Source organism: Bombus vancouverensis, chromosome 11 (assembly GCF_051014615.1).
Source record: "Bombus vancouverensis nearcticus chromosome 11, iyBomVanc1_principal, whole genome shotgun sequence".
Classification (NCBI taxonomy): Eukaryota; Metazoa; Arthropoda; class Insecta; order Hymenoptera; family Apidae; genus Bombus; species Bombus vancouverensis.
This window is the reverse complement of record NC_134921.1, coordinates 1536837-1560236: the sequence shown is the minus strand read 5'-3', so window position 1 is coordinate 1560236 and position 23400 is coordinate 1536837. Positions and strand designations below refer to the sequence as shown.

The 23400-nt window shown below is 33.7% G+C and overlaps 3 protein-coding genes and 1 long non-coding RNA gene across 6 annotated transcripts in view; 2 read left to right on the top strand and 2 right to left on the bottom strand.

The window, feature by feature from the left end:
• Positions 1-8058, top strand: part of LOC143303312 (uncharacterized) — a 28523-nt gene extending 20465 nt beyond the window's left edge. Inside the window, exons 2-3 of the long non-coding RNA XR_013059486.1 lie at positions 6992-7563; positions 7939-8058. This is a non-coding gene — a long non-coding RNA (uncharacterized LOC143303312). The remainder of the gene's footprint in view (positions 1-6991; positions 7564-7938) is intronic.
• Positions 8059-11884: 3826 nt separating this feature from the next.
• Positions 11885-14427, top strand: LOC117165091 (uncharacterized). Of its 2 annotated transcripts, none has more exons than XM_076622699.1 (2): positions 11885-12158; positions 12589-14427. In XM_076622699.1, the coding sequence occupies exons 1-2, from the start codon at positions 11910-11912 to the stop codon at positions 13870-13872; spliced, it is 1533 nt and encodes a 510-aa protein (XP_076478814.1). In that variant the 5' UTR covers positions 11885-11909; the 3' UTR covers positions 13873-14427. The 2 variants fall into 2 exon arrangements, 1 of the variants encoding a protein (XP_076478814.1); XR_013059521.1 differs by having other exon boundaries at positions 12096-12197; positions 12589-12637.
• Positions 14428-14575: 148 nt separating this feature from the next.
• Positions 14576-16980, bottom strand: l(1)10Bb (BUD31-like protein). 2 transcript variants are annotated; one of them, XM_076622700.1, is made up of 4 exons: positions 16828-16980; positions 15754-15948; positions 15007-15129; positions 14576-14930 (listed from the first exon to the last, which is right to left on the bottom strand). In XM_076622700.1, exons 2-4 carry the CDS (start codon positions 15845-15847, stop codon positions 14713-14715), a joined length of 435 nt encoding a protein of 144 aa, XP_076478815.1. In that variant the 5' UTR covers positions 15848-15948; positions 16828-16980; the 3' UTR covers positions 14576-14712. The 2 variants fall into 2 exon arrangements, with proteins under 2 accessions (XP_076478815.1, XP_033204445.1); XM_033348554.2 differs by having other exon boundaries at positions 16719-16962.
• Positions 16981-19076: 2096 nt separating this feature from the next.
• The window catches only part of LOC117165089 (uncharacterized), a 38456-nt gene continuing 34132 nt past the window's right edge, over positions 19077-23400 (bottom strand). The window contains exon 5 of the mRNA XM_033348552.2: positions 19077-21626. Within this exon, the coding sequence (XP_033204443.1) occupies positions 20742-21626 (885 nt within the window). The 3' untranslated portion in view covers positions 19077-20741. The remainder of the gene's footprint in view (positions 21627-23400) is intronic.

Sequence of the window (23400 nt, the reverse complement as noted above, 5' to 3'; positions counted from 1 at the left end):
CACTTCCCTAACACGCCTCCTTACATTTATACTGTACACTTAATTTTATTTACATACTTGTCGAATTAACAAAATATTTAACATTTATCGCTTTCTTTACATTTCTCTTATTTTACATTCATCCATGACCTAAACCTTTCAAATTTCTCTCTACACAGTGCCTTCGTAAAAATATCCGCAGTGTTTTCTTCTGTACTTACTTTTATTATGTTTATCTTATTTTCCTTTACGTACTCGTGAACGTAGTGGTAATGAACTTCGAGGTGTTTAGAATTTTTTGTAAAAGTTCCGTATTTTGCTATACTCATTACTCCAGAGTTATCCTCATAGATTTTTACAGGGTTATCGTCTACATTTACATCGAAGATTTTCATTAGTTCTCTGATAGTCATTACTTCGCTCACCGCTTCCGATAGAGCTACATACTCTGCATACGTCGAGGCTTTTGTCACACACCTTTGTTTTTTAGACTTCCATCCAATTACATTTCCATACAATCTAATTACATACCCAGAAGTCGATTTCCTATCTATATGATCTCCTGCCCAATCAGCGTCCACATAACAATCTATCGTTTCGCATTTTTCATTTCTTTTATAATGTAGCCCTAAATCTCTAGTCCGGTACAAATATTTCAATATTCGCAAGGCATATTTAAAATGTGTCTCGTTACAACAATCTTGAAATCTATCAGTTAATAATTTTTTTTACACTTTGTATCTTCCCTTTGTTTTTACTACAAATCAACAAATCGTCTACGTATATTAACAAATAAACAACATTTTCTCCCTCTCCATAAGTATATAGGCACAGCTCTATATTGTTCTTTTTAAAACCTAATCTCGTCACATACTTATCAAAACACTCATACCAGTCCCTCGGACTTTCTTTTAACCCATAAAGCGCTTTCGATAATTTACAAACTCTATTCGTTCCGTCCGCATATCCCTTTGGTTGATTTACATATACCTCCGAGGTTACTTCACCATTTAAAAAGGCAGTTTCTACATCCATTTGCTCAATTATTAATCCATTTTGACAACAATATGATAGCAATATCTTAAAGGTCTGATTACTCGCCACTGGAGAATAAATGTCATCGGCTACGTTTCTTTGTTGAAATCCCCTTACCACTAATCTAGCCTTATACCTGTCCTCTGATTTTTTCGTGTAAACCCATTTTACATCTAATACTTCTTTGCCTTTTACCCTTTCTACCAATTTCCAAGTTTTATTCTTATAGAGACATTCTATTTCCTTATCCATAGCCTGTTTCCAAACTTCATTATTTTCGCAACAAATCGCCTCCTCAAATGTACGAGGGATATCTACTTTACAATAATTTGCATGAATCTCGCAAATATTTTCCTTTTCTGGATACCTTACTGGAGTTTTCTTAATACGTGTAGATCTCCTAGGAGTGTTTGAGCTTTCAATACTACTATTATTTTCATCTTTCCTACCTTCTAACTCTTCCTTATCCATACCATCCAATGAATAGTTATCTTCGCTATCATTTCTATCTGCCTCTAATGAATTTTCCTCAAAACCGATACATTTAGTATCTGTCTCAATGACCTCTACATGTCTAGCTATTGTTATTTTTCCACCTAATAAGACTCTGTATCCTACTTCACTATATCCTAATAGAATTCCCATATCTGCCTTCTTGTCCCATTTGGAAACTCTTTTTTGTTCTGGCCTTCTTACAAAAACTTTACTTCCATATAGATGTAGATTTTTAACATTTGGTTTTTTCCCGAAGAATATTTCAAAAGGTGTCTTTCTTTCTATAGTATTCGCTAATATTCGATTTTTCAAGTATGCCGCTGTACAAACTATTTGCGGCCAGTACCTTTTATGTACTTTCGCTTCCGCTAACAAGCAACGCGCCATGTCCATCACTGTTCTATTATACCTTTCCGCTGTCCCGTTTAATTCATGTACGTATGTTGGGCAATTATTTATTCTTATACCTTTATCCCTAGCAAATTTATAAATTCGATTATTTAAATATTCTTTACCATTATCGCATCTTAATATTTTTAACCTCTTGCCCGTTAAATTTTCGGCTTCATTTACGAACTGTACGAAAGAATCAAAGACCTCATCTTTTGATTTTATACAATAGATCTTAGCTATTTTACTATAATCATCGATAAATGAAATGAAATATTTTTCTCCATTGAATCCGGTGGTCTTAAAGGGACCACATACGTCCGTATGAATAATTTCCATTATTTCCCTAGCCTTAGTTCGATTATTTTTGAAAGGTAAGTTATGCATTTTGCTTTCTATACACACCCTACATTTCAAAAGTTCCTTTTCAAATTCATTCGGTATGCCAGTCACTAGCTGCTCTTTACCCAAAATCTCTAAATATTTAAAATTTACGTGTCCTAGCATCCTATGCCATCTTTCCTTTTTACTCATACCACTACGTTCGGCGCTGTTTACTAAGTGCTTCTTCCCTTTCAATATACTTTTTATTCTATATGTCCCATTTTCTTTGAACGCTGCAGCTGTAAGTTGATTATCCTCATCTATTATTTTCGCAATATTTCCTTTGGAAATAACCGTATTCTTATTGTCTGTTAGTTTACCTAAACTAATCAAATTTGCGGACATTTCTTTCGCGTAAAATACTTTCCTCATATTTATTTTATTTTGTTTTCCGAATGCTTCAAAATAACTTATAACATTCCCAACTTTTGTCGCTTTTATCGGTCTATTATCGCCTAAATATATATTTACCGGTTCTTTTAGGTCGATAGATTTATCGAAATAATTTATATTATTAATTATGTGATCAGTACAACCGCTATCTAATAGCCACACTATTTCGTTCTTACTTATCTCATTCGTCTCACTGCTGTTTGCTGCGTGCGCCGTTGCTATCCATATGCCTGCTCTTGAGTTTCCATGCTCGCCCGTGCCGGTTGTTGATTGACGATGAAAGTTTCCACGTCCTCTGCTCGTATTGCCTTTGTTCCCTCTTCCTCTGTTTCGACCACGTGTTGGCCCATGCCAATAGCCGTTACTGCTTTCCGCTTGGACGCCATTTTGACACTCTCTCGCAAAGTGTCCTAATCTTCCACATCTGAAGCATCCTTCCTTTTTTGCAGAAAAGGCGTTGGTTTGCCTTTCTCCTCGATTGGATTTATTTTTCTTCTCTGCTACCTCTATTTTATTTTTTACATACGCTACCGTTTGATCCTCTTCTTTCAATGCGTCTATTATGTCCGCTATGTAGCTGTATTCTTCGGGTAACGTATTCAGCATGTAATTCAGCTTTTCCCTCTCACTTACTTGTGCGCCCGCACTTTTTAATTCATTGATTAATTTTTCGAAATCGTTAAAGAATGATGCTGAATCACTGTAGTTCTCCAGTCTTATGTTTTCCAATCTCCTTCTGCATACGATCTGCAGTGCCGTCGACTCTTTCAAGTACATTTCATCGAACCTTTTTATTATATCATACGCCGTTTTTCCTTCCCTAACATACTCCAATTATCTGTTCGATATTGCACTATAAATTATATTAATCGCCTTCAAATCCTTTTTGTCCCAGTCTTCATCGTCTCTTTCGTTCTTCATTCTAGTTGTAACAACCTCGCATTCCTTATATTTGAGAAACATCGTGATTCTTTGCTTCCACATTCCATAATCCTCACCATCGAATATAGGTATCATGATTTCCGATCTCTCCATTTTAATTGATTCTTCTTTTTTTCTTTTCTTACTCAAGCGTTCCTACGTGCTCGAAGTATATTTTTTTTCTGAAAGTTTTTTTTCTTTACTGAAAACTCACTCGCAAGATCGTAACCACGCACTAAATATCTTGCAAAACTAGTAACCACGCTCTGCTACCATGTTAAGGAAATTCGAGGATTTGGGAATACAAATTATTGACTATATTTCCCATACAACAGTTATACACCTATATTCCTCTCTAAGAACGTCTTGCACGCACGCTGGTTGCCAACCGACTAACCTAGATTCTTCTAACATCTGGCAACAGTCTTTTGTCTCCACTGAGTCCTTGACGCCCTCTAACCCTTACACACACACTCTCATGTACAGTGTAAATGTATCACTTCCCTAACAAATATTAAATTAATCAATTTTTACACGATAGACGTATATCTGCTTTTTACTTTTTACGCTACACATTGTTTTGATAAGAATAAATTGCGGATTCCTACTTGATGCGCGTCCATCAAATTTTGTGCTTTCCACAGGGTACATTAACCCCGAAACTGTCCATACGACCATCGTCGTGAAGAGGTTGTAGAGCTGCGGTGGATGGAGAAACCCTTAAAAGGTCAAAAGTTCGTTCTCTTTGCGTGCACGCTGCGTGACATCCTCGAGGGTCGCCAGTGCTCCTGTCGCCTGGCAACGCTGCTTATTCGACCAATGGGCGAAGCATAGAGAACGAGAAAGAAAAGGGATAGGAAGTGGGTGGAAAAGAGAGGGGAAAATAGGAAGGTGAGCCCCTTCCTTTTTCTTCCTCCGCTCTCTTTTCCCGCTGCTGGCTTTATTTCTACGCACTACTTGACTCATCGCCAAGCGCTAGGCGCCACTTTAATTGGACCGAGCAATCGTCGAGTTTCCCTTCTTCCTTTGAAGGGTGCCAGCCTTGTATCCAAAAAACCACCCTTCTGTCTTTGAAACTGCCGTACTTGCTCCGTGCAAGACCCCTCTTTCCTCCTTTGCATTTGCTGCATCTTTTAGAAGATTCAGGAGCGCTCGAAAGAGAGAACTTTAATATTTGCTTTCGTTTCGAGATCGTTTGTGCACGTCCTTGGCTTTTTGCGCTCGATTTTATCGGAGTACCGACGTCGTTGGAAATCTCAAAAGTTCAACGAAATATTGATTTTAAAACGTTGGCAAAACTTTTCTTTGAAGATACAAACCTAGGGAACCAAGCGAATAAGAATCGAAAAATACCTTCTAGTTTGCACGCGTTTCCTCGCCAGCTTCGATTATCGCCACGTAATTATCGCGTTCTGATTACACTCGCTCGTCCATTAATTGTACGCAAATTATGCAGCATGCTTGAACCTAAATTTATGACTCGAAATTGCACGTACGCGACAGCCGATAATGATGATGAAAGATAATTCGAAGGTACAGAGTATCCAATAATTTCGCTCGGAAACGTAATTGTGGCTGGTGATTTCTAAAATAGAAACGACAAGGGAGTGCTCTTAAAATTCTACGAGCAATTAGAATTCCAAGAACAATGTAGTAAATATAGAATTTGTGGCGGCACTCGACAACAAAATATCCGCCACTCGACACTAACTAATAGCAAAATACTGACATTCGCGGACGACACAGCTGTACTAGTCAGGCACACTAATCCTGTAACAGCAGTTACATTACTACAAGAACATATCACAAAAATAGAAAAGTTTTTTTTTTTTTTTAAATAAGAATCAAACGTACGATTTCACGACATTATTTTTTATTTAGTTGTTTACATTTACAATTTGTCCGATTTGGACATTTGGTAGAATTTTTTGGCTGAAAAATAGAAAAGTGGCTACAAGTTAAACAAATTAAAGCAAACTCCAATAAATGTAACCATATTACATTCACACATTCTGAACGGCACTCACATAATACAAACAAGGCAAGTCAACCTAGGACTCCACATAGATATACAACTCACATGGAAACAGCATATCAAATCAATAATAGACAAAATACAGATAGCAAGGAGACAAATGCATTGGCTAACGATCATAAAATCAGTCTGGACGGACGGAATATCACTATGGGGAACAGCAGCAATGAGTCATATAAGCAAAATAGAGACAATGCAAGCTAAAATTCTTAGCACAATAGTAAACGCCACATGGTACGTTAGAAACGAGGATATTCGGAAAGACCTGGGAATACCAACGGTCAAGGAGGAGATTAGCAGATGTGCAAGAAGGTACAGAGAAAAAATAGCAACGTACCCGAATCGGCTGGCAGTGGAAACGATCAACACATCAAGCATAGAAAGAAGACTAAAAAGGAAACACCCAACAGATCTCATAAAGGATATAACCTAACAAACACGAAGATAGTACCCTGCTGGGGGTAGCCACCCACATGATAATCAAACAGCCAAAAAATTCTACCAAATGTCCAAATCAGACAAATTGTGAATGTAAACAACTAAATGAAAAAAAAAGATCTCGACACTAACTTCTACTGGGCGTTATGAACGTTCGGGACCCGGGTTCGAATCCCGGCGCCCGTAGTCCGATTTTTCTTCCATGACACATAAATGAGAAGAAAGCAACAGTATCTTATAGCGACGTCTACATCTTCAGCCAGCAGCTACAAGTATCACGGACAACAACTACATCTCAAATTGATTATAATTTATCTCGTATCATTTCTAGATCTTAGAGAAGACGTTGAGGATAAATAATGTAATTGAAGTTGAAGTTAATGGTAACGTAAGACAAGAATGACTACGGTATAACTGCGGTAGCGATTGTTTTTTAAATGGAACTCATATTCAAATGGAGCAAGGAAAAATAGGAAATAAAAGTTAAGCTTAAGGGGGGGGGTAAAGCTTAAAAATTTTTTTGCATTTTTTTTATTTTTTAATTGAATGCATAACATCTTAAGAATATTGTGTCAAAATTTCAAGTCGATTGGAGCAAAATTGACGAAGTTACGAGTATTTTTATACATGTCGGATTTTATTACCTACCCGACCCGAGCGTGCTATTGTTACCTGGCAGACGTTTTTTTCTCTATATAATACCTAATCTTACCCCCAGATCTATTTATAGTACTTAACGACTCCTTATACCTGTACTGTATATTTTGTCAGTGTAGAGTATAAAATTTAGTGTAGGAGTAAATATTCTATCGAGCAGACGTACACGTGCGTTCCTATTTTCGCATCATTTTGGCTCCATTTTCATTAAGTTTTGTGTTAAATTATTACTAAAATGCCTAAACAAGTTACAAGATCTGATAGACAATCAACTGGTTCGAGATTATATCGACTTAGAAAAATCGTACCTCCGCATAAACGTAAATACGAAGGCACTTCAACAAGTAGCGCGTCAACTAAAAAAATAAAAGTGACCGTTGAAGATCAAGTTACAAAGGACTTTTCAACAATTGCTACGCTAGTGAAGTGTGTGAAATGTGATGGAAAAGTAAATTTTCATTCGACTAAGAAAGAAGGCCTTGGATTTAACATCAAAGTGTCGTGCGAATGCTGTAAACAGATTACAAATGTTCCGTCTAGTGTAAGAATAAACTCTGGTACTTTGATGTTAATTATCGGTTTGTTTTCGCGATGAGGATATTAGATCTTGGATTAGTTGGCTGTGAAAAGTTCTGCGGCTTGATGGATTTGTCTAGTAGGTTTTATCAAAACCGACGTACAATGATTACGCGAAAGAAATGTGCTCGACTGTAAGAGAAACAGCGAATCGATTTTTTTAATCTGCTATAAAAGAAGAAAAAGTAGCAACAGCCGAAGAGCTATCATGGATGATAGCAACATCCTTTATGGACCTGGCATTGATGATTCAGTGTGAGGTAAGCCGATAAAATTCCCTTATGAACGTTTTATACCAGATTTTTTAGTGTTCAAAACTTTAAAGCGTTTTCCCCACAATTCACGTTTTCAAAGTCGGTGTCCCCAATTACTTCAAAACCACTGCACCGATCCTTTTGAAATTTTGAACACTATTTCTGTACATAATTTATGAGGTAACGCTGCAGAGTTTTTTTAAATTTGTTAATTATTTTTATTTTACAATAACAAATTAGCCGCAAATTTTCGTAAAGTCGGCTAATTTATCCCTTCAAAGTGTTCCAAAAAAGTGAAAAATTGAAATTTCGAAAAACCCTCCCAGCGTTACCTGTGGAAAACTGTTACCTAACGAATGAACTTTGATTTTTTGATTTCAGATAATCCAGCACCAAGTTCTGAAGGGCACCGCAATTATACTTTTTTCCGAGACACATCCGAATAATTGCTGCCATTGCCGTATTTTTTAATATTTCTCCGTGAAAATTGTATACAATATTCTTCGAATGTCATACTTTAATGTACTATTGGTTTTAAAAAAGAGACAACCAAAAATACAAAATTATCAAAATACAAATAGTTAGGCAATAAAAATATCCACATTAGATAACGTAAAAGATTATGAGTTGCAGTAGGAAACATGAATTATCCCATTTTCAGTATTGCGTCATATGCGCAGCAAACAGAGATTAATGTTTCGACAATACCAGAAGTGAATATTTTTTACTCTATTTCAATAGTCTACAATGTTCATCTCGAAGAAGAATTAAGGTAATATGAAGCAATTACTGTTTTTGTTTTTCATCATTTTTCTGTCACTTAATTAGCATGTAAATTTCTTATTATGAACAATACTTTTTATGAACAATAATTTGTTTATCTTGAGTGAATTTGCTTACTGTGATCGTAATTCTTGATTTTAATTGAATTATTTCTTATAAGATACTTTTATGTTTCTTGTAATGTTGTAATCTTGTAATGATGTTCTTGTAATTGATAATGTTAATTTAAAATTACTTTACGTTTTCCTCATATTTTCACTTCTTTATCCTATATCAGTATTTTGAAGAGTAAGCTATTAATTTCTCTCTAGATTTCAAAATCGTATTATACTCTCCACCAATCAGAAGCGATCACGAAAAATCACAAATCAATACAAAAAATTACGGTAAATGGCAACGAACGTGATCAAATCACTCGTGATTCAAAAGTAGCAGTTCGTTTCTACGAATAAAGTCAATGAATAAATATCAATGAGTGTTACTTCTTGAAGCTGTAGTTTACAACAACGCTATATTAGTTCCATCTACTGTAAATATTGTTTTTGTTAAATCCAAGCTGCCAACATATCGCACGCAACTCTGCATTAGATAGGTTCGTGTTCTGTAGCGTCAAAGCCGCGATGCGCACGGTATTCCCTGAATTCAATAAAACGGAGGAAGGTAGAATGTAGCCTCGTAAACGGGTAATCTGCTATTCAGGTCATAACCTAGCACACGTCAAGCCAGAACGGTCGTTTTCCCGGCAACTATTCCGGATTCTCTCCTCCTACCTTGGGACTCTACGAGATACGATGCAGAGGACGAAAAGGACAAACTTGGGGAAAATGGTGTAGGGATGCGCACGACATTTATAACTCTCGGATCGAATGGTTATTTCCGAAGGTTATCTTGGATATGATATTTTCAATGACAACAACTGGAATCAACCATTCTTTGTTATAATACGAGCAACTTCTCAGTTTCTTACGAGTCGGAAATTATTAATAAGGCTAGAATTGGAAACGGTGAACATAATAACTAGACTCGGATATTTATCCAAATTGATATTTTGATGAACACGATTGAAGGAATAAAATCTAAGCATAGACTTTTTCTCTTGCTTAATATGTATATTATAATAGATACTATAGATTGAATATTTAAATATTTTGCAGCATTATGCACGTGTATTGTGTATATTTTTGAAACATCCGCAGTTTGATAATTTAAAGAATTTTGAAACTTAGTTTCACAGACTGTTTCGTTAATTAGTATACGTTTTTAGAAATACTAATCTTTTATGCATAAGCGATGACCGAAAACAAACCTGCCCCCAAGTCACCATCAACAATGCAACAGTTCCTAGCAGGGACTCAGTCAGATACCTGGGCATGACCCTGGACAAGAGACTAACGTGGAAAAAACACATCTCAGATAAAACGAAGCAACTAAAGGACAAACTAAAAAAATTCTATTGGCTCACGGGCCGACGCTCCAAACTAAACATACAGAATAAAATTACCCTCTACAAGACTGTAATAAAACCTGTCTGGACCTCTCTTTCCTCTTACTCACTATTCTCATAGTCCGAATGGTTTATATAGAATATAGTTCGATCCCGATTATGAATATATCGATCACTGACTTAATTATAATTCCTACCGTTCCAGTAACGCTGATATCTTATTCTATACTGAACCGATAATGTCGCAAGTGATACTAGGATAGTACGAGGGACTACATAATCAGTAGGACACTCAGTACTAATACAGCCGTAGGACACTCTTAAGCATTGCATGCATGCTCTATCTAATTTTTAGTCAATGGTAAAACATTTCTGACGGATAGCGGACTAACGTTCTTTCCTGTTTAAAAATGTTTTACCTTCGGAGCAGACCCGGCGAAATAATCGGTAACACAGTTTTAATCTTCATAATGTAGAATTTTGTAATTATGAACAAACTTATCGTTATATATATATAAGATATAAATTTTGTGATGAAAAGTGAATATTTACCGAAAAACTTATAGTTAGTTTTTCAACAGTTCCTACACAATGTTGAATTAATATTTTATATTCCACGAATATAGTTACAGTGTTTGCTCCAAATTAAATAATAAATGCAAGAGTTATGCTTCTTTTTTATGTTATTTTTTCTTTCCATGCTTAAAATACGTTACGGTTATAAAAACTGAAGACAATAAGGCTTGAAGAATTGAGATATTTCCGAAACCCATCTTATAAACAGAAAGTCCACTTTCCCAATGACCATCACTAATAAATCCCTAGTTATGTAAAGTTTGAAAATTGTGCAAAATAGGTTTGCGCTTATTTTTAAACATATTTGGTGCACAGCCTGTTCGCCTTCTCAGTACCATACCCTTATATCGTAAATTTTTTTCGAAATAAACCATTGCCAAGTTTTAGTCATTTTGAAGCAAGAGGGTAGGAACAATTTTTGAAGAACAGAATCATTCCAACGGTCGACGAAGAACCTTCAAAGATCTGAAAATATCAAGTTAGGGTGTTACTTGGGTGCATTGTGTGTGTAGTGCGTGTATTGTACGCGTAGTGAGTGTTGTGTGCAGTGTAGTTGTATTTATAGCGACATTTCTAGCCTTATTTATTACAATATATATACATTTAGAGAACTTTCGGACATACAGTTTTGTTACGGTGCGGCGGACAGTAATAGCATAAAAGTGCAAAATTTATACGCCGAAAAAACATCTCAATAGGACTATACCCAACGCAAAGATATTTCAAAGATAAGGCGAATTCAGCACGACAATCCGAATCTGGGAGATAGAACACTGCATCGTATTCGAGAAAATTCAAGAAGAAATAATCTTTGCAAATGACGACAAATCGGAAAATTTAACGCAATTCCAGTTTCCCCGTAAGGATATTATTTACTGATGAGACAACATTTAATAAATGTGGAACAACAAATATACGTAACAAACATTTCTGGGCACGTGAAACTCTACACACAATAAGAGATAGTTCGTGTAGAATGGTGTAGCATCACATTCTACCAATGCAGTGCAAGAGCACTTGACCAGCTGTTTTGGAAACAGGTGGAATTACTAGAATTAATGAAGATCTAATGAAAATTTTTCATATGAAATAAGAGAATTACGATAAAATGTATGCGGCTTTTTTCTTTTCTTTCCTATTTCTCTCTCTTTTTTTTTTAACTTTAACCTTCGTTCCCACTTACTTAAAACTGGTCTTTAATTTCACCTATCTTGGAGATGTGACAAATTGAAAAGTAAATTGCATAAGTGAAATAAACACACGGAAATCATATATCCTTTTTTCACATTTGATGTTATGTATACGCAACATTGTGTTTTAGTAAAATATCAATTAACAATTAAAGTAAGTTATCGACAATAAATGTATTCATCTTCAGTAAATTTTAGTGGATTATAGTCTTCTCTACAATACTATGCGACAAATCCCGTTTCTACAATTAATAATTTATAAAAAGTAATTTTTATTATTACATCCTAATATATATTACAGGCTAAAAAATTATTTAGTTCTGGAAAGGTTAGTATGTAACATTCGATTAGGAAAGGCAATGGAGTTAAAAGGTAGCGCAAAAAGCAACCGTATACGGAGTTCGTTAAAATCGAAAAAATTGATTGCACCAAAAGTGGAAGTGATTACGGAAAATGTTTTTGTACCGATAACAAGGACCATATTTACGAAGAAACGTGGTGATGCAATGCAGTGCAATTTTTCCGTACCAAAAGTGGACTTCGTTAAGTTATACCAATGTAATAACGGCGCAACGATGCCATTATTAAAGAAACCATATAGCCTTCTAGTAAAAAGCTGTACAGATCCAATACCCTATCCGAACCAGGTTATTCATCTAAGCTGAGTTATTGTTTTTCTCGTCTTTCCATTTTTGATTTCTCCTGCGCGCGCATAGATACAAGATTTCTAAAATTAAAGAGAACATTTTTTAAAGCAAACCTCTATCATCAAAGAAAATTATATTTACGCTATCATAAGTGAAATTTATATATATATATATATATTTTTTTTTTCTTATATATATATCAATAAAATCAAATAAACGCAATTAAATGTTTTACTATTATCCAATATTAAATAAAAGGTAAAATAGTTATTGTTTCTAACGGTTGCAAGAACTCCATTCTCTATATTACTATTCCAGACGATAATATTAAAACAAAGTTCGCATAGAGTGAAATTTCATAGCCTAATATGCAACGTTAATGTGTTTTCAGACTAATATAGTAAGTAAACACAAAGAAGTAGAAACATCAGGAAAACGGTTACGTTCGATTAATAGAAGTTACAGTTTTGTAAACATTAAGAAAGTAAATTTCTCTCAGCAACCAGAAATTAAAAAGCAACAAATATTGATATTTCCTTCATCGATTTCTAATCTGCCTTTGACTTCGTTCAAAAGTTACTCTCCTGCAATGGATGAAAACGCAATTAAAACAAGTAAACGGAAGAAAATGGATAAAATTAATGAGAAAACAAGAATTGGCGGTATTAATCGCATCTCATCGAATCTTCCAAAAACAAACGGTAATGATAAAAAATTGAAATTACACGAATCAGAAAATGTTATTCGTCGATCGCAGAATGATACTACTCGAACTAAATATTTGTCATCAAGTTCTAAGGAAAAGATACATCTGATGGAAAACAATATCAATAATTCAATTATGTCAAGGAACACCTCGAATGTTTCAATTACATTAAGTTCAACAAATCCAACAGCGACCACGAAGAGAGAAGACGTTAAAAAACAATGTATTTTTGATCCTTATTGTGAATCTGTCTTAGAAAATATCGACGTAGCCATAAGAGGAACAATTTCTAATAATATCATTGATTGTGGGAAAGAATTAAAGTATCCAATTACACATATCGAATCGGAAGCCTTTAATCAACTTCAGTGTAGCATGTTTGATGTTTCGACATCAGACAATTTTTTAAAAATGAACGGACCCGATACGATAGAGACTATGCATAGTAAAATGTTGGCTACGCGTAATTTTCGGCATCATTCTCGAGAGAACATTGGCCATTCGATTCTATCGTTTCTTCGGAACAATCGATCTCAATATCAGGATAGTACAAACTCGCACTACGGCCATATGTGCAAGATAAAATATTCTTGGCAGGTCATTGGTACAAGTTCACAAACATCACAGACACTTTTAGACAATTTAGTTAAGGAAAGCAATCTTCTCGATGACGAATCAGTCTACAAATGTAGCGTTAAATATTCTTGGCAAATTATTGGAATCGCTACACAAACTTCTCAAAGAGATTTCACCGTTTCAGAATGTCGATCGGCTATTTCATTTTTATCTGCAAGAACAAATACGATTTGTCATCCTATTAAAGAAATGATATGTGACTCACCACCAACTGCTACAGTTTGGCGAAAGGGTAAAAGATTTATTATATTAAATAACCAATACACACAAACGTTTACTCATAAAGAATGTCAGACGGTTTTTACAGAACTTTACAAAAAATACCAGAATTAAAAGTTATCGTTCACTTCATATTAAAAGTATTGAAATCAGTGGTAAAAATTATATTATACGAAAAATCTATATATTATCGATATGATACATATCTTGCATCAGCTTCTAGTTCAGTTTTACTTTTTCAAATCGAACAGAGATTTATTTATTTTATTAGAAAATAATTAAAAAATTTTCAATCTTTATACATACGTAGATTATCTTATGTTAACTTTTAACTGGAATTGTTAGAACACAAGTAATCAATTTAAATTAGATTTTTGGTACTTTACGATACAATACCATTAGCAAGAACATAAACACATCTTTATTATCATCGCTACATGTTATTCAGAATGTGCTTTATATTTGAAGTTATATTATTTAATTCTAAAAGATAAATAAAGTGTACATATTAAGTTTACAAATGAATTTACAGAATACAAATTAAATTGGATTACCCAAAAATTCAAAGTTTGACTTCATTTCATTCATGCGAATTACTTATGATCTAATAATACCAACCAAAGTTTATTTTCTATTTCACTTCAGATGAAAAGTTTCTAATTCGTCCATACATTTCAATTATTTATATGATAAATTCAAATGTAAGAAGTCTGCAATTACATAAAAAGAACAATGTTGTTTTAGACTATTTAAAAATACTTGGAATTAGTCAGTAGAGATGGAGAATTGTACAATTAGAGAGAATTATAAGGTATAATAAAGGTACATATGCTTTTAATTTACAACTTGATACTTTCATAGGTCATCGATATTATGCAATACAGTTTTAGGTAATATACAATGCAATATCATTAACAGAAACATAAATACGTATCTTGTAGTCATTGCTAAATGTTATCCAGAACATCCTCTGCATCCACAGTGAATGCATTCCACTATTCTGCCTTCTTCGAGTTTGCCCTTAGGTACTCTACAAATACAATTTGTACCAAAGTTAGTATCCCTGTGTTGTATACAACGTAGACAGCACAAGTTTTCGTATCCCACTTTCTTCCATTTGGCTATCAAATTTCTATCTGCTATATTTTCGTTCAGGCAATAATCATACAATTCTGAAAACATAGAACATATAAAAGAGTAAATAACAGTGAGAAAAGTAAGGAAATGAAATAATCAATGATACTTTACCGCGACTTATCGCTTTCCGTCTATAATATAAGTCGTATATGTATCGTGATTTCTGATGGTGAATTTTAAATATGGGCCATAAAGATTCTTGTTTTCGCTTGCCCTCGTGAGGTTCCGTTTCAGCTATGATTCAAACATCAATAGATTAGAATTATTTAAAAGAATAATTTTAGACTCAAACACATTTAGATTTCCCATTATCTCTTCGATATTTCCAAGAAACCATCAATCATGGCTGGATGTGTTAAATGAAATTGTTATTGTAAAGGATAAATTGAACGTTATAGGATATCAGGAGATGCTGCATGGCAAATTATTGTCTTTTATAAACAGAATAGGAGACAAAAAGACAATTTTTTCAATAAGATGATGCTCCTATTTATACAATCAGTGTTACAAAAAATGGTTTCAAGATTTCAGAATAGAATTATTGCGATGGCTATCGTCGAGTCCTCATGACGCACTAAACATTAAATGAAAACTTAACAAAATCAGCATTAAGTTGATATTTTTCCCAGACTTCGAAAGAAAAAAATATTATTTGTTTTGTATCTTCAGTTTTCTTTTATACTATAATATGAAATTATATAAACGATTTTGTAAATTTTTATTTTAATATTATGAAAAATCTAGAAATATGGTTGAGTTGATAATTATTCGCGACATTGTATTTCGTATAGCAAATAGAAACATTTCGTTATCAACATAACCTTCTAGTCATAACCTGTATTTTCTTTTTCTTCTTACCTTCTCGCATTTTCTGTTCTAATTCTTCTAGCGTCGGTTCAATTAATTCCCAACCATCTGGCGGAGGTTTCTTACTTCTACGTACTTTGGGCATTTTTAATTCGCATCAGCGTTACCAGGAAAAGTATACAATATACAGTTTACAGTAATGTCAAGTCGTAGAGTTATAATGCCGTTACTTGTGCACTTGTGTACCTGTGTTGATTATGCATAGCTATAGATACGTTACTGCCGTGACGAATCAAAGCAAACGAATAATGGCGGCATGGCGGCAAACCACAAATGAAACACCGTTCTCATATTTTTTTAAAACAGTTTCTTCTTCAGAAATATCAAGATAATTCAATATTGTACAGAATAAATTCGTGCTGCATAATGCACCTTTTGTAAAATAGAAAAATTCATGCACAGATACTATGCGTATCGACATTTGTTTAAAACATTGATTTGATGAGAATTTACAACCATTCAGAATTACAAAATATAGTTATTGTTATATTATATTTACTATAGTTATATTAAGACTATACATATGTATACGTAAAATTGGTAGAAGAAGAGCGGAAGAAGAATTAAACAATAAGAATGGATGAAATTCTAAAGCATCATTTAAAAGATATTTGGATATATTAAACAATTATTTCTATAATCAATGCTCTGCTACACGAGCATTCTCAACCTGTAGAACATATTATCTTTAATTCTTATAATAAATAATACATATATTATGCACCAATGAGTAGATTAATCTCCTATAAACCATATGTCTAATGATATTGTACACTCACCTACAGAACAAGTAAAAAAAGAAAACCATAATTATCATTTCATTAAAACTTCGTTGCAAGATAGGAAATGCTAAATTATGTAATAAAATTCATTTATTTTATATATATTATATTAAATTATCATTTAAAAATCACAACATCACACAAAAATCATTTCGTAGAAAATATACTGTTTACCATTTTTCCCAATTTTGGGTAGTTTGAAGGCAAATTCGACTGGTCTAGAAGGTTTACTGAACAGAATTGTATTTAGTCTATAGTCAACACTAATTTTTCGAAAGCTCACCATTTTATTCCAAAAATGTATGGTACGAAAATATAAAGAACAAAATGTCGGACGTAAAGTGTTGCGTGATACGAAATGCGTAGTTTATAAAACGATAGGAAAACTCGAAGAAGATTTGACAAGACGCAAAAAATCGCAATCGATCGCAAACGCCATCGTGTTTGAAGAAGAAGAAAGCACGTGTGCTCGATAGTTTATTATCGACACTCAGAAAGACATTCACAAAGAATGCCACGAAACGAATGCTGTGTCAGCAACTTTTTTTTTCTACCATTGAGCTTTTTTTGCTATTTGGAAGAATGGAGGAGCCGAAGGAGAAAATGTCAATAGATGATGTGGAAATCGCTGTGTTACGTTCTCACGAAACGTTCTAGACTGACTGTCGGTTAAGAAGAGCATCGACGACCTGAGGGCTTGATTGATTCCTAGTAGCGCGACCAGTAAGAAATCGATCGATATATACTGCTCGTCCCATGGTTGATGTTTGACGAAAAAAAGAAAAAGTTTTCTTTCCTTTCAGACACGGTTCATCCGACCTCTAGTTTTCTGTATTATCGGTCGATGCCGTTAACCTCGTTCCCAGAGACTTGCTGATGGTTTTTCAGGTTTATACGTGTATTTTATTTTCTGTCACTTATAAAGACACGTACAGACTCTGGTTACTATAATCACTACAATCAAATTTAACATTTTCAGTATTTTAAATTTTTTTATTAAAATTAAGCGACGTGGAAGAAGGAGATAATAAATTAAATAGTTGCTATATGTATATATGTGCATAATCATCTATAAACAGTTTAAACAACCAATGATAATTTGTCCTTTATCCGACATAATATACATACGAATATGCGTCTCTGACATATTACAAGTAGAAAAATGAAATTTCTGCGTGTGGTTGAATTAATTCGGTAACCAGGGACTGAATATATTTTTTTAACAGTAGTTTTCGTTCACTCTTTTTACTAATGCTCGAATAACAGTGTATAAAGTAACGTGCAAAATACATTACTATTATACACAATTGTAATAAATTCTGTTAATGTTTCAACCGCTGGATTATAGGATAATGTATAGTTTACGTTGGTAAGTCTTGTACAGATACAAAGCTGTATATAGTGCGGTAGCCTCAAGGAGCGTTCTAGTTTGATCTCTAAGATTTACATGAAATAGATTATGATTTCATTTCATTTTACTCCACTCGATAGAATCCAAACTTGTAACATTTTTCTTCGCATCTCGAATCGCTTAAAATGTAAGAGTCGAACGACCTTGTTCTGTCCAAAACAAGACCTTTCTTGGTGTTGGTAGATATAAAAAGCGATGGAAGAGGAGGAGAAGTAGCAACAGTAGGTACACAGCCAGAGAGCATGTGGAATTACCCCGAAATCGCGGCAGCTCTGACATAACGAGGCTTCAATCTCCAAGACGAAAAACGAAGAAGAAGCGTACAGGAAAAGCGAGCTGATTGTTCTTACACGACGCTGCGACGATTCGTCCTCTCTGAGCAGAGCCACGAAGAGGAGAGTGTCAGAGAGGATGGCGATCGAAGTTCAGAAACAAAAGGAACGAAACAAGACTTCAGTTTGACCGCTGAAAATTCCTTAAGAGGGTAGCTCGGTGAGGTCACGAAGAAGAAATTATGCTAAAGGAGGTGGAGGTGGCAAGATTCCACAAAATCCAATATTGCATAAAATTCGCATAAAGCCAGGGATAAAATTTCGAGCGAGCAAAACGAATCAAGGAAGACACGGGCATCCGTGACTCGGAGATAAAAGCGAAAAGCTTTCGGTGGAAATTCCGTGAAATTAGTTAAAAATTGAAAGCGGCAAACTGGGGACATTACATAAGTGCAACGAAAGAATCACAGAGAAAATTTGCGTGTATAAGATACGCTAATTTTTTAACGAAATAATGTGTAATATACAGAGTCTTGTGTGCTACTGGATGTTATATAGTTATAGCTTTCTTCATTACGATACGAGGCAAATTGGCGGACATTATTGAACTTGAGACTCGCTGTGGCTCTCGTGCATAGGATGCTCCATAGGTTCGTGTAGAGAAGTTTGCTGGGCCCGAGGAATATTTTTCTTAAGTTTTAATTTGATTTTTGTTAAGTTTTAATTTTGAATAAAGAAACGCTGAAAAATTGCACTATATTATTATTATTTATTATTATATATTACACTTTGAAATTTTGCATAAATGTGATTAATTCTGTGTAAACGATGTAATATTTTGCAGTAAAACTTAATAATACTTATTGCGCTTGAAAAGACTCACAAATTTAGATTTCATATAGATACAATTAGTGGTAAAGATTATTTATCTATCGCAAACGAACTTTTCTAATTCAAAAACATATTTGATGGAAAATGGAGGTTTTAGACGATCGAAGAATGTTAAAGTTCCAGGTTTTTCTACAATTGAAGAGATGAAACTTTATTACACCTAGACTGTCGGAAATTAAATGCTATAAATTATATAAATAGCTAATTATATATAGTGATATAAGGTTATCAAGGTTCTTTTTGCAGAAGTGGTCTCAAATTATACATAAATTACATAGAAAAAAGTAAATAATAACATAAATCAATGGATAACTTATCTTTTCGATAATTATACAAGTAGCACTTGCTTAACAGTAGTTTGCATTTAAAAATATATTGCCACTCTCGAATATGTAGATGTTGCTTTTTGTGAGATATAAAACACGGTTGACTTGGAAATATAAAACGGCTTTCCCGTACAACATTTAATAGCTAGTCTTTCAGTAGATGACAGTTATAAACGGATGCATTGTAACTAAATAATAAATTAAAATTTTTTTCTAATAAATTTATATGGAAGACGGCAGAATATTTAGTATATTCAATTTCTCTTTTCAACAATACCTTTACTATATGATTTTGAATATGATTAGTCGCTTTATTCGTGACTCGCTGTAGTTTTTGAAATCGAATATTCTTTGAATATTTTTCACTTTAATAGCTGAAGACTAAAATTATAGTAGATTTTAGTAAATATATTTCGTTTGAGAAAAGAAGTATAAATTGCAATGCTTAAAAGAATATCTTTCTTTATAAATCCGGTCAACTACTTATTTACAACGTTGCAACTGTTATCATTTAGTACTCGCACTTCAAATTATTACATTATTACATTATAGTAAGGGATAATAAGATATAGTAAAAAAGTTATTTGGATACTGAAAATTCGAATAAAAATGATAAATCAAATTTTATTCATCACTAATGGATAAATATACAATAGGATAAGAATGAATTCGAATAACATAATAAAAATTCGAAAGAATAAATAAAATACGAGATATTTATATCTTTCCTCTATATTTGAAAGACAGATTATCACGTTGTTTATTATCATTATTTTTTAATTCCTTGAATTTTATTGTAATTTGTAGTTTTCATCTATTTCCATGACATTTTTTTATCCTGACAAAATATTTTTTAGCTGTTAGCTGTACAGATTATATAATTTTTTCATATAAATTTAGTACGATCGTTCAGTAACGAGTCGTTCCTCCTTATAAATTTAAAAATACGTGTAAGATATTTGTTTTTTAATAATTTGGTAAAATACTGACCTGGGTTATTCTGTACAATGCATATTTAATTTCACGTTTCTCTTAGAAATTTGTCCAACATTTCATTTACAGGAAACACTATAAGCGAACTGAAAGTGTTCATATCAAAAGCAATATACATACGTAATATTTAAATACAATGTTAATTCTGTTCAAAACGAGTAATTAATTCGTTATATATACATACATATGTATGATATATTCGCAAGAATGTCAATCTTGAGATCGTTTCCGAACAAAACCATTATCTTGGAAATTGTGTCACACAATTGCAGCTCTTCCTTGACGAATTCTACAAGTTCTCACGCTACACGCAAGTACCTTTATATCCAAATGCAGTATCAGAAGTTTGGCTGCAAGATGGTTGGTTCGATCGACAAAAGCTATTTTTCTTCTCTTTGGGTATTTGTTTAATAAATGTCTTTTGTTCCTCCGCCATAATCCTGCCTCTCTCTTCCTCGCCCGATGTATCTTTTTCCCCGATTTTCCCAACGTTGCCGTTGCTTAAATGCCGTTCCATTTGAATTCCTTCTGTCGTTTTCTCATTTTTTCCCAAAAGGTTGCACATACTAACGCGTTTTTCTCTCAACAAGAATTTATCAAGAGTTACATTAGGTCTGGCCAACACATCCATTCTGTCAAAATGGTAAGCACTACCCATGCGATCTCTCTGCAGTGATCTCGCTAATACGTCCATTCTGTCGAATTGACAGATACTTCCACCGCGATCTCTCTGCAATGGCCTGGCGAGAACCTCCATCCTATCGAACTGGCAGATGCTCATTCCACGATCTCGTTGCCATAATTTTGGCGAAGCATCGAATTGACAAACACTTATTCCTCTGTTTCGACAAAAAGATTTGGTTGTCCCGGTTTTGTCCAGCTGATAGACGCTTGTCTTTCGTTCGTCTAGCAATAATTTCGTGGAATCGCAGGCCGGCTTAAAATTCTTTAAAGTATCCTGTTCACTGGAGGAGTCGAGCGTGTTATTTTCCGTAAACACGGAAAATTGAAGGTCGAACGCGCTTTTCGTGCGACGCGCTGTACCTCCGCCACCTGGGAGAAAGGACACGCTGGAACCAATGAACGCACTGTTTTGCCTCGGTCTCATTTGTCCCAAAGCGTAGTTCGAGTCGTGCCTTATTGGACACTCTTCGCAAAGAATATTGCATTTCGAGAATGTGCGTCGGTTCTGTGAACAAACAAACAGATGATTTGTAAATTAATTTTGATCGCCACTTGTAAACAGTTCAATTAATCTTTGTAATCTACATTCGTGTTTGGAGTGGTTTGTTTAGAGAACGATGGTTTGTTTAGAGAAAGTCGCGATGAACAGGGTAAAATATGATACAGATTTGAAAAGTATTACCTACGTTTTATATAAAATTAAGATGAATAGATCATTATTCTAGGTATAATTAAGATTATGATGTATACATGTCTATATCATTTTGTTTACATATAAATCAAACTTTTATCAAAAACAGTATTCCATTTGGAAACTTTAATATCTCAAAAATCAGTTTAATTTCTATAGAAAATAAATTGTCCATTAATTTTTAATTTATTTAATGGTAATTCAGATTTTTGCAACATCCTTCCATTGAAATGAATTGAATGTGTAAAAGATTCAGCCTTTCAGTATGGAATATTTCTCAATATATTGAGAAATATAAAAAATCCAGTTCCCTAGTTGGATGAAAATTTCGATTTCTTCTCTTCTCTTAATTATTAATTATTTAATACATAATTAATAAGAGTGTGTCGTATATAATATATTATTCATATTTTAAACATTAATGCATAACATTTCTCTCGTGTTTGTTATATCTACGTTGTTGCGTTGCTCCTTTCCGTTATGAATTTATGCATATGTACGTATGTATGCCGGACAGTGGATGTAAAAAATATTTACTCAATCCATGTTTTTCAATGAAACATTTTTCCCTAAATTTTACATTTCATGTTCGAGAAGTTAAGTCTCTAATTACATAGAAAATTGTCTAGGAAATTGTAGTAGGAAATTTGAATCTAGCAAATGATAAAGTCGAAATGTCAAAATAAATACATAGTGGTTATTTGGAATCACGACGAAGAAATCAGAAATGAATCGGTGGACGGTAAAAGTAAAATAGCATTCCAGAAGTGCAAAGTTTGAAAACAATCCATATTGTGATCTGCGCGCGCGCACGTGTTTGTGTGTGTCCAAGTCCATGTCAAGTAATAAAAGTTGATAGAAATGCAGCGATTTATTGTGATACCGATAACAAAGTATTTTTTGTTTTCTTTCTGATAAGGAACTAGAAGTTTGAAAGCAACTAATTTTAGCAATAAATAATATGCGGTCCTGCAACACAAGTTATAAATGTATAATATTTCGCATAGGATAATTACGGGAAGAATGCGGCACATTTTTTTAAGGATAAATGTTGTTGGTAGTGGATTATGTGTTGGGTATTAAGAAATTGTATGTTATTTTTATAGTCGCATTGTACAACCTCGATTTGGTGGAAAATGATGTAAGATAGCTGCGTTCGGGTCTCTGAAATAATAATAGATGATTTGAAAGATTGATAAAAATTGACTAAGATCTTTCGACATTTTTGTCTTTAGATTTGAATTTTATCTTTATATTTTTCTTTTTATGTTTTTATATGAAGTTTCCTGCAATTTGTCCTGGCGGACGTTCAGAAAGCTGTTATACCTTGATTAAGAGTAACGTATAGATGTTATTCTCGTTGGATTTGATCGTTAAATATCCGTTAAGTAAGTTTCAACCAGAAAGCTTAGAGCAATTAAATTCTGTTAGTTGAGCGGAACGCCAATCAGGACGCAGCCATTAATGTCTAATTGAGTTAAGAAATTTCAATTAGTTCGTCTCAATTAGAAGATGCCATCAATAATTCAGTCAGTCTCAAGTAAAAAATTTTTTACTACTATATAATTAATTAGGATTGTGTAGGAGT

Bases quoted from the DNA above. Each gene is read 5' to 3' on its own strand.
- LOC117165091 (XM_076622699.1), top strand. From the start codon at position 11,910: ATGGAGTTAAAAGGTAGCGCAAAAAGCAACCGTATACGGAGTTCGTTA. The intron at 12,159-12,588 runs GTAAAAAGCTGT...ATGTGTTTTCAG, and splicing joins AGAAACCATATAGCCTTCTA to ACTAATATAGTAAGTAAACA.